Source organism: Dysidea avara, chromosome 10, assembly GCF_963678975.1.
Source record: "Dysidea avara chromosome 10, odDysAvar1.4, whole genome shotgun sequence".
NCBI lineage: Eukaryota > Metazoa > Porifera > Demospongiae > Dictyoceratida > Dysideidae > Dysidea > Dysidea avara.
In genome coordinates, this window is record NC_089281.1 from 8,846,376 (window position 1) to 8,858,633 (window position 12,258).

At 37.6% G+C, this 12,258-nt stretch overlaps 1 protein-coding gene across 1 annotated transcript; it reads right to left on the reverse strand.

Moving 5' to 3' along the window:
• Positions 1–559: 559 nt before the first annotated feature.
• On the reverse strand, positions 560–12,219 carry LOC136268047 (UTP--glucose-1-phosphate uridylyltransferase-like). The gene is made up of 14 exons (XM_066063281.1): positions 12,038–12,219; positions 11,712–11,786; positions 11,059–11,151; positions 5,608–5,790; positions 5,349–5,545; positions 4,154–4,287; positions 4,021–4,103; positions 2,622–2,690; positions 2,540–2,571; positions 2,386–2,482; positions 1,224–1,305; positions 945–1,114; positions 786–890; positions 560–737 (listed from the first exon to the last, which is right to left on the reverse strand). Exons 1-14 carry the CDS (start codon positions 12,062–12,064, stop codon positions 630–632), a joined length of 1,455 nt encoding a protein of 484 aa, XP_065919353.1. The 5' UTR covers positions 12,065–12,219; the 3' UTR covers positions 560–629.
• Between the last annotated feature and the right edge of the window lie 39 nt (positions 12,220–12,258).

Genomic DNA, 12,258 nt, shown 5'->3' on the forward strand with positions numbered 1-12,258 from the left:
TCATGGGGCCTCCTGGGGCCCCTTTCAGGCTGGGGCCTGGGGCAAAATGCCCCAGTTGCCCCCCCCTGTGGGCGGCCCTGAAAATTATTATAGTTATAATAATATTACAAATATATTACTTTGTGTCCACAGCCTTAAGCTGTCACGTGTGAAACTACCACCTTATCACATGACATGATTGCGTTGTTTGGCAATGTGCAAATCTTGGAAACTGGTGAATTAGTTTCATTCAGTAGGCTTCATTACTTCGTTGTGGCTAGGCGTTACTCATTACTCAGTGGATTACTAACAAGATTAGTAACTTCGTTACTTGTAGCAATAATATTACATAATATTAGACTCGTTACAGTAACTATAATATTACTTAGGTAACGCGTTACATTTGTAAGTAAAGTAACTTGAGTTATATTATGAACTCTTGATATTACCTATTTTTATAGTGTATTTCGTTATATTACTTAGTTACCACAAAAGTAATAATATTATGTAACAATAAGTAACGCGTTACTCCCAACACTGTTGATCGGCTGCTATAGGTATGAAGTTTCATGCATTAGAGCCAAGTTAGAGGAATATTATTACCAATTAATACACACAAAAGTAAAGTAATACAATATAGTAAGTCATGATCAGTGATCCAAAATGCGCATGTTTCCAGAGACAATTTTATTTTCTAACACTGTTCCAGAAGGAATGTCAATCCTTTCCTCATCATTAGCGATAATGATGACCGTCCCCTAGTGTGGATCACTACAGTAATTCTACACACAACAGTACACAATTACCTTCAGTGTAATATTTGTACCAAATGTAACATCTCCCGATACTGTTAGGTGATCTAATTCCAACATGTTTGGAATATTTTGAAATCGATCAAGAAAATCTTTCACCTGTGGATTATTACACATTTAATGAAGCATTATTGTCAAGAAATATTGTTATACTTTCTGAAAGTTCTTGTCTCCTAGTTTGACCAATGGTACCGTTGTAAAGCCACGTTTGGGGTTCATCATTAATGACCCGTTATCGGTAACAATGTAAAGATTTGACATCATAAGCAGTAGGTCTGATGTAGTCTTCACAGGTAGAAATCTTGAACGAGGAACTTTCATTCCTAGAAAAAGTTATGGAATAGGCCTTCACATACCTAAAATACAAACTGATGTGTAGACACTAGACAGACACCGGCACCACACAAATATGTACATGCACCGCACACATACCAATTGCTCTATCAAAGTTCTTCATTGCAGCACCAGCCGCTGTTTCCAACTGAATAATCAAACCTGATCCTCCTGGAGCAGCCTAAAAATTATGTTAATCCAACATGTTACCTCAAACAGCAAAGCCATATGTGCATGCATACACACATGCACAAAACACAGGAAGACTTTACAACTAACATGAGACACCTTGAATTCCAACACACAAGTAGGCTGAAGTAGCTGTATAGGCACATGCATGTGCATGCTGCAAACCTCCGCATGGTGAGCACGCCATGTGACTAATGGTGACACCCATACCTGTGACTGTATTATATTGTTGTTTTAGTAAGGACTTTTAGTTTTAGTTATAGCCATAGCCAGATTCGTCAATAATTTTAGTTTTAGTTATATTAATTCCTTTTAGTTAGAAATTTAGTTATGGTTATATTCTGTGTTGTTTTAGTTTTAGATACAGTTAAAAAGGTGAAATCTTTTAGTTACAGTAATAGCAAAATTTATAAAAACCTTTTAGTTTTAGTAATAGTTTTAGTAGTGCATATAAAAAAATCTTTTATAGTTTTAGTTATCTTCTAAATTCTGTTTAGTTCTAGATCTAGTTTCGGTAAATATTATTTTGTTGTTTTTTAGTTATAGATTTAATATGGATTTGTTTTTAGTAGTTTTAGTTTTAGTTAACTAATACATATTTGTCTTACTAACAGTACTTTTAGTTTTAGTTATAGTTAACTAAAACAATACTAGACTGTATGGTAGAGATTGGAGTCAGAGTTCCCTCATATGGTTTCCTTTGAAAGCCAACAACACTGAGGACTTACACCACAAATACATGATGATACAGGAGAGGATGCCATATACTCAGGTCCTTGCTATTGTCTTTAAAAAGCTTATAAATATACGTCCGACTCCCTTGGTAGATATCTCCCATAGAAGGTTGAGGTGGAGTTAAGATCCTTGAACAGATGGTAAAGAACGAAATAAAGTCATTATATATATCAATTAAAGTACATATCCTCAAAAGCTGCAATCAACAATATGTGATGGTAAATTGTTCCAGAGTTTGATTGTGGAAGAAGACATGTGTGCATGGGGAGGGGGGTGGGAAAATGAAAGGAAAATAACCTGCTGCACTATTGCCCATAACAGAGTTGTGTGTACATACCTTCTGATTAACTATCACTTCCATGTGTATCTTATCTTTTGATAACAATCTATCGATGGCTTTAAGATTGACCCAAAGATTGTTAGTATTGAAGATCCTACATAATTGACAATAACGTACACTCATGATATTCTAACATGTTGTCATCACTCACTTGAACTTTGACACAGACTTAAACTCATCAACCTGTAGGTGTGATTACTGTATGTACACATTACTACCAACTAACACTATACCTTATCCTTGGGTACTTGAGCCATTTCCAGTAGTCTTATCTTACCATCATAGTTGACAAGTGTACCACCCTGAATACATAATATATGAATTAAAGCTTAATACTTCTGCATAGGTATCTCAATTGCAAGCATGACTGCTATATTATAGTATTTGAAAAGTCTATATGTGACCTAGTCTGGGAAAACTGGTCTCATCGTCTATTTAAAAGTATCAAGAAATGCCGGTTTAAGTATTTAGTGCATTGTAGCTTGCCAATGGTTGAAGTTATGTGTACCAAATTTTTACATGTTTTACTCAAATTCCTTACCTTCCAGAGCATCCACCTGTACAAGTAGCCAACATCTATGTGTCTCACCATTTTAGAAAGCTTTTAAACCAAGATTGACTGTATCAGGCAAGCTCCACAAGAGGAAGGCATAGCGATGAATTAGGCTAAGTTATGCTCCATTGAGGCCCCAGACCACACGTACAGATCTCCACTGTGCTTGGGAAAAGCAGCAGACCACTCAAGTCTAGCTGATTTTGATGGTGTATGTAATTTAATAGTTTATTCATGTGGCTTTGTGTTCTTGGTAAAAAATCACATCTGTTGTCATGGGCAATAAGACCGGTTTTCCCAGATACAGCACTACAACTTCATTTATGGGAGAACCCCCCCCTTGACAAACTCCTGCTCTCCTTAAATTTAAAGCAATAGTACATCATCATCCCCTCACTCTCATAAAACTTTATTTTGCCCCCTTCCCAGCCCCTCTTGAGTCATTTCCTAGATAAAGTCTGACTGCACTGTATGTTTTATTAGGGTACATCCCTTGGTATTGTGCAAGTATCAAAAGTGGACAGTACAAATTGATAGATTTTAAAACTAGAAACTCTACAAATGATTTACTGGGTCCATAACATGGTTACCAATAGATGACTTTGAAATGCAGGAAATATTACTATAAAGAAACACTAGGGTAATTCTTTTACACTATAGGTGCTTACTACCATAGGATTTACTGATATACACACGCCCACAGCCTGAGAACTGTGTGTCAGCAAATCCCTCATAGTCATGGTATAGCCATTACATACTATACATAAAGTACCACCATGCATGGAGGTGGATATGTGTGTCAAGAGGCACAAAGCAAAGTAGAGTGTTGTATTAGTCTTGAGACACCTCTGGGTGCTACATTTTTGTACACACAAGCATATATAAGCGACTTTATTGGTCATAAGGGACTAAAAAAGCACTCTGTGACATTTTGAGCCTCCCATGCAAAATACTACAGTATGCACACACATGTACACATATGTACAACTACAGCGAAACAATGAGAAGAGCATTCAATAAACAATTTTAATGAGAATCCACTTCATATACTGTACTTTCAGTATACAATAAACACATACCCTAACATCTGATCTAGTTCTGTCAATCACTTCCATAATAAACTCAGGAGGATCCTTTTGGTTTACCAAAAAATCCAGGATTTCTAAATAGCCAAATTATTTAACACTGAGTGTTTGAGCATGACAGGCATACCTAAATCTGCGGTGGCACCAAGATTGTCAATGTTGGAAATGAACAAATACTCTTTTCCTTCATCAATGAACTTTTTTAATAGTCCAGTTCTCAGCAATGATCTGTATACATCTCCATGTCCAGGTGGGTACCAGCTAGAAAAATCAGTGATACTTGTAAACAATGATGGCACAAATGCATGTACTCACTCATTCTCTCTCTCTCTCTCTCTCACACACACACACACACACACACACACACACACACACACACACACACACACACACACACACACACACACACACACACACACACACACACACACACACACACACACACACACACACACACACACACACATGCATGCACACAATTTCTTAATTCAAATCTCATGTCCTCACAAAATTAGCTGAGCTGTGAAAAAGGTGCAACAGAGCTTGTTTTTACCCATGCTTCTTATAAAGACACGCAAGACAGAAGTTACAATTGTATTAATATTTTGTGACACACATTTTAAGAGCTTCAAATACAACACACATAGTAAATTAAAACATTATGAAACTATACACTGTAATATTGCTATTAAGTAGATTTAAAAAGCCGGTAGAACCTTCATTTATAAGGGTGAAGCGATCAACTGACAACAGTGCATGATTCAGCAGTTAAAGGTTTGTTACGTCTGGAAGTAGTTTACTGGTATTCTCAATCTTTTTGTGCATTTTTCATCCTATCATGACAAATTATTTTATTAAAATAATTATATCAACTACTTGATTGTTTGGTTTTAACCTTGTAACTCTGTATCTGTTTTCTTTCAAACCATCAAAAAGCATGCACTGTATCATGTTTAACCTATGTAGCTATAGGCAAGTTATTCCCATAAACAGTTTACCCTGCAGCTGTAACAAAATATCAATCTATAAACCTCTGAATATATTTATCAGATTTGCAACAAACTTAGTTTGAAAAGAAGAGCAATGGCCTCCAATAACCCTTCTGTAAGAAGAACAGTAACCTTGACTGCCCATAACTAGTGGAGTGATCAGTTTCAATCAAATTTTGTGAGTGCCTAGAAAGCACCTTACATATAATGCAAAAAAATGTTGTGCTTTGGAGAAGAGACCATTGAGCTATGAATGTGTGAAAATTGTGATCTCTTTCTTCCTGTTAATATACCCACACACTGTGGTTTTCATTTTCTCTTTATTTTGTTCACCTGCTGTGATGACTGTTAGCATCTTTAGGGATAGGACGTAGTGATTCTTTGGATATTCTTGGAAATCTGGATTGCTCAAACATGTATATGGACACTGCATTTTCATAACGATGCTTGATTTTTTCTGTCTCAGTATGAGTGTTGAAGGAGTTCATTAAAACCAATGGAACATCAGCGTCATATTTTTGCTTTAAATGCTAAATGACAGAAAGACAAATAAATATATACAGTAAACATATAGGGAAATTTATGTACTCACTTTTATCTGCTTAACAGCAAGGTCTAAGAAGGTCATATCATCCCGGACATATATGAGACTCCTGGGTCCCTCACAACCCATGCTGGTCCCCAGACCTCCATTGAGTTTAAGAACAACAAGTTTGCCAAGTAGTTCCTTGGCCTTGCTGGGCTCCACTTTAGCCAAAGAAGAGTGCTCGACCACCTATTAATTGTGCAGCAGTATATTTTGCAGTACACAAACTAGCTAGATGGATAAAATTTGGAAAAATTTAAATGGAGAATAGGAATTAATGAAAAGAGCCATAAAACAATTTATCTTGCCATAAATTTTCCGTGAACATACAATTTTGTAGGATTTTTGATAAATTGGCAATGAAATTGAATCCATGGTATGATTTGTCATGCTACTCCTATGATTTAAATTGTAGTGTAGTGTATCAGTATTTAATATTGTGCGCATGCGTGTAAGGACTTGCGAATGTAAAATGATAACAATGGTGTCGTTCCTCGTTTGTTGTGAATCACTCTAATCCATAGTCGATTAGGATGACTCAATCGACAGTGAAGTTTGAACCCTACAAATAGTCTGATGATATTGAGGACTATTTGAAAGACTAAAAATGTTCTTTGCCATGATCAGTGTGAAAGAAGAGAAACAAGTTGCACACTTATTCACTGGTTTAGGTGCCCAAACCTAAGCAACCCTGAAGAATTCGGTATTGCCTAAGGCTCCCAAAGACTGTACTTTGGAGAAGATTAACCAAACATTTCAAACCAAAACCACCGGTTATTGCAGAGTAGTGAGACCAAACAGACTTGACTTTACAGAAAGCACTGGATATAGCTACAGCAGCTGAAATAGCTGTTTTGGAGGGGAAGCAGATGCACACACAAGCCAATGAAGAGTATGACATTAACGTTGTGAGATACATCAAGCAATGCCAGTGCTGTGGAACCACGGCCACATTAGATACTGGAGCAGCAGTGTCAGAACAGCAGTGGAAGATTATGACAAATTGTGAGTAGATCTAGACTGGGCGATATCACAATTTCCTACCAACGATATATCACCGCCTAAAACATCACGATATTACTAAATATCATGATATCCATACTTAGGTGATATAGCAAAAATATTTTCTAAGAAATACACAACCAGCACTTTTTTGGGATATAATTTGACTGGCATTTCCATCAAAGAATTGTATAAATATGTGTAAATATGTAGAATTACACTAAATACAGAAAATTACTGAAATACGATATGACGATATAGCAGTTTGTAATATCAGGGGTAAACATCCCAATATAGGATAATATTGTGATATTTCCCAGCACTAATGGTGAGCCTGTCAAGCCATACCAGGGCAGACCATTATGAGGTTGTTCATGACACGAAGTGAAAGTAGTGGAGCAAGTGGATGTAGATGTGGAATATGGAGGGCAGCAAGTGCAACTATCACTGCTCATTATAGAAGGCGAACATAACCAGTACTGTTTGGCTATGATTGGCTCACTGCTATCAAGCTAGATTGGGAAATGTTGCATCAATTACATAAAAATACAGCAAATATGGTGAAAATTTCCAGAGGTTTTCCAGAAAGATGCCAGATGCATAAAGGGGTATACAGACACTATCTGACTTAAGGAGAACACAAAACTAATTTTTTTTAGAAAAGCCGCTCAGTGCCATATGCTTTGCAACCAGCTTTAGATGCAGAGCTGGAACAAATGCAGAAAGAAGGCACATAATTGAACCAACAGAAAACAGCACAGCAATTCTAATTTTGTCATTGTACCCAAGAGTAATGGCAAGATTAAAATTTGTGGAGATTTCAAGTTCATGATAAACCAATGTGTAAAAACCAAACTGTGTCCATTTCCAATGATAGGATATCTTTGCACGACTGGCTGGAGGCAAGGTTTTTACAAAACTGGACTTATCACAGGCTTATTTGCAGCTGCCAGTTGACTAGGATAGCAAGGCAATGCTAGTAATTAACACTCCAAAAGGGTTGTTCCAATACAATTGTTTACCCTACGGGGTTTCAGTGGCACTAGCCATCTCCCAGTTGGTAATGGATCATGTTCTTCAAGGCCTACCAGTGGCATGTTATTTGGATGACGCTACTCCCATGGAGCAAGAGCACAACTTGGTTCTAGAGAAAGTCATGAACAGGTTGAAGGAGAGTGGAAAACATTTATGAGAGGAAAAATGTGAATTTGCCAAGGGCCAAGCGGAGCATCTAGTTCACCACTGAAATCCACCTGACTAAATACAAGGTACGTGCTAAAAAAAGAAGCACCAATACCACAGGACATCACACAGTTAAGAGCCTTTGTGGGATTACTTAATTATTATGGCAAATTTATCTACTCATGTGGCCCACTGTACAAGCTGTTAGAGAATGACAATGAGTGGGCTTGGACTGAGGAATGTGATACTGCTTTTAAGACCTGTAAAGAATTGAGGCAGTAATTGTCCACTACGATACCAAAACTAGCTTGTGATGCAAGCTCTTATGGCGTGGAGGCTGTCCTATTACACATTTCAGGTGATGGGGAGTATTTGTGTCCCGTTCATTGAATAGCCAAATAGAGAAAGTGTTGGCCTTGGTGCTTGGTATTAAGAAATTCCGCAAGTATGTGTTTGGTAGACAATTTACTCTATTCTTACAGACCACAAGCCATTGATGTTTATCCTAAATCCAAAATCTGCACTACCCCCAATTTCAGCAGCCCGCATTCAGAGGTGGGCAATTTTTCTTTCAGCATATGAGTACTCCATTGAGTACAAGAACACTAAAACACATGCAAATGCTGATAGCCTCTCGCAGCTACCACTTGAAGAGGAGGAGGATACTTCAGATAGTGTATTCAAGATCTCCCTTATTGATGGGTTGCCACTAACAGCGACAGATATTGCCACAGAGATGGCTAAGGACCCTGTCCTTTCATATGTGTACCAGTATGTTAGGGGGCTGGTCACAAAAGGGGGTGAGTGATAAATTGAAACCATTTTATCCGCAGAGAAGGGACCAACTATCAACTGATCGAGGATGTTTGCTGTGGGGAACAAGAGTTATCATTCCTAACTCACTGAGAAGCTGCCTACTGAAAGAATTGCATTACACACATCTTGGAATTGTAAAAATGAAACTACTGGCTCATAGTTACATGTTGTGGCCAGGGCTTAATATTGATATTGAAAGAATTGTGAAGAGCTTCCAGGAATGTGCTAGGCACCGCAATTTGCCTCCAGTGTCCCCACTGCATAGTTGCCTTTGGGCTAACATAACATACCAATGAAACAGCTACTTCGCATAAATTGAAGGATATCAAGTGTTTATCATTATTGATATCCATTCTAAGTGAATTGAGGTGATACCCCTATGTCAGGCAACAGCAGCAACCACACTTTAGGCACTGCAGACATTCTTTTCTACTTTTGGACTTCCAGAAGAGATTGTTAGTGATAATGGGCCACAATTCACAGCCGCAGCATTTGCACAGTATCATAATAACAAGGGAATTAAACATTCTTGTATTCCTCCATACCACCCAGCATCCAATGGTGCAGCTGAAAGGTCTCAGTGTACAGGTAGTAAAGCAAGCAATGAAGAAATGGGTACAGCTTTACCTCTGGAAGAATGACTTGCAGAATTCTTGCTAATTTTATAGACTTCCCATGCAATCACAGAAAGTCGCCCAAAGTAATGATGATGAACTTCAACAACATGACAGTTATGTACCAGAAGCTGATTTAGCCATTGATAAGTCAATGAATGAGGATGTTGATCAGCCAGCAAATGTAAGTGTACCCCTGAAACAAAGTTTTCGTAATACCCAACCTCCTAAACATCTGATTGAAGAAATGGAGGGACATCTGACTTATCTTATTATTATCCCTATGTACTGATATTCAAGACTGTATGACTATGATTGCTTTGTATAGGAGGGGAGGAATTGTAGTGTATTAGTATTTAATTTTGCACGCATGTGTGTAAGGACTTGTGATTGTAAAATGATAACAATGGTGTTGTTTCTCGTTTGTTGTGAATCACTCTGATCCTTAACATGTAGGGCCCCATAAAATTCCTATGACATTGTCAGTGGGATATTCACAAGATATTCATTGGTCTATGAAAATTCATAAATACATAGACCAATAAAATAAACCAGGGAACCAACTTTTCATGGACCTTTACATATTTAACAATGTTTATACATTCTATACTTATACTCTAGATATCTTTGTAAGTCACGGCAGATATTCTCGCTTATCCTGACCACTATTTCTTTGTCATAGTGCCTCGCATGATGCCTGAATTAGAAATTAGCTATGAGCATCTACTCTGAAACAGCTGGACTGGACTACTTAGCATAGGCCACTCATTCTTCACACCTCCAGCAACCTGGTGGTATAAATGAAGGGAATGGCTTCACCTTCGTACACCACATGACGCATGAGGCAAGGCACAAAATCTAGTTACTGGTGTGATCGCTTAACTAAAATTATTTCCCTGGAATGCTTGCTTGCACAAAGTATCTTAACTTTAGTAGCTAGGTAACTTATTAGACTAGTGTGATCATTGTACAGCACAAGTGGCCTAATGCATTGAATGCAGTCAGCTGCAGACCCTTTTTCAGAGGTGCTTATAATTTCTAATTAATATAAACATCACACATGACAGAGAAAAGGTGGATTGGCTTTGCAAGACTAGCTGCTATGACTTGTAGAGGTAGCTATCCATGCAGTACAATATTTAATAGTTATACCATGGCCACGACTGATATATATGCCCAAGCCCGAGGGCCGCGGCCCTGAATTCACGGGGGAGGGTAGCATGAATACTTCATTGCAAATGATGGCCTTGCGGAATTCAATTTCATTGCATGCTAACTCATCAACAAACCTATAGGTCTGTTCATGGAAAATTCATGGCAAGATAAATTAGTAGTGTAAGAAGCCTATATATATATATATATATTATTGCTGTCGTGGTAGCTAATGTAAACCACACTGAATACCATAGCGGCTTTTAAGGAAGATAATAATATTGAATAGATACTACAGGTAATAGTGTACATACTGTATAGTAAGGTTGTGCTTTCCTGCCAAAAAAAATATCACTCAACACACTGACCAGCCTTGAGCTTCCTTTTTAAAGACATAATGAAACCAGTCAACAAGCTGAGGATATCAACCAACTCAGTAAATGATGCCTAATTCAGCCAAGGCAACTAAGGTTAATGCTAGAGGCTGTTTCATAGGCCCAAGACACGCCTTTTCATTTACTGCAGCAGCAATAATAGATGCATCATAAATTTCTATTATGAACCACTATTGTGGTATTTAGCCTAACATCAAATAATTTGGCTTGTTTCATAGTTGGTGTTCACAAATATTAACTGGATACAAACTTTATAGCACACAAATACAACAAGTAGCTATTGCTGTGGCACTTACCTTTTCAGCTGGTAAAAAACCAATTTTATCCCAATTGATTTGTTCACTTTCAACATAACTTTTAAACAACTCAAGAAAGTCATTCATCTGTTTCTGTATTGGAAGAATACACACAGTGTTTATATTGGCAGCTAATAAAAAGTCAGCAAACTGCTGTTACCATGCACGGGAAATTCAGTACTCATTCACGATTTTTATAACTCGGCGTTTTCATTCAGCATTTGTGAATGTTTTCTCGGTAGGCTTTCATAATTTGAGTACCTGTCTTTATATAATAGTACACTGAATAATCTGGAAAATATTGCAGTTTGCAACATTTTCTCATGAACTAATAGTCCAATGCTCAACTCGTGAATATTTCAGTTCTCTGATCTTACATGGAAATTTCCCATTTACATGAATATGGTATAAGCTCTAAACACACAATAAAGTCAACACATGCAGCAAAATAGCTATTGTTAATCTGGAAATATTCGTGCTACATCGGTATTTTGAAATAACTTCACAGAACTGTGTGGATTTTTGTTTCCTTTACAAATGAAGCTTTCACAATATTGTCCAGCTCACAAATAGGTCTGAATTTACAGTACTATAATCTAGAGAATGTATGTGTGCATCCCACTATGACAGTCTCCACTGAACTGCTACAATACCTTAACAGTATCATCAGAATCCTTTGCTATCATGTCCAGATCAACTCTAACAAGAGGATCAACACCACCAGAAAGCTGCAGTTAATGACACACACACACACACAAGTAAAATCCACGAAAGGCACACAAACATTTACTGAAAAACACCGGCGATTTTGTATTGATAAAGGTACAATAATAGGTACTACTACATTTGCCCCACCCCCAATTTGCAAAGGGAATTATACTTGTGTTGAGAGATTATTAAACACTAATGTGGCTTAAAGTTTAATAATAGCAGCGTGTTTTTCGCTCGGTTCATCCCTGAGATTCTCGCCTGTCCTCACCAATCTTTCTCTTTTTTGAACTGACATCTTGCCGATTATATGGCTGCTTTCCACTACACAATCGATCGAGTGAAAATAACGGATCCTTTTGGTTAATCAAACGGCTGTGATACACCAACTTGTTGAGTGTTGGTGGGGCTAAGACACCAACTTGATCATGTGACTAGGCGTGCGCGCAGAAACTCCCCTTTGTCAAAAGTAAGGGGCGGGCGGTGCCCGAC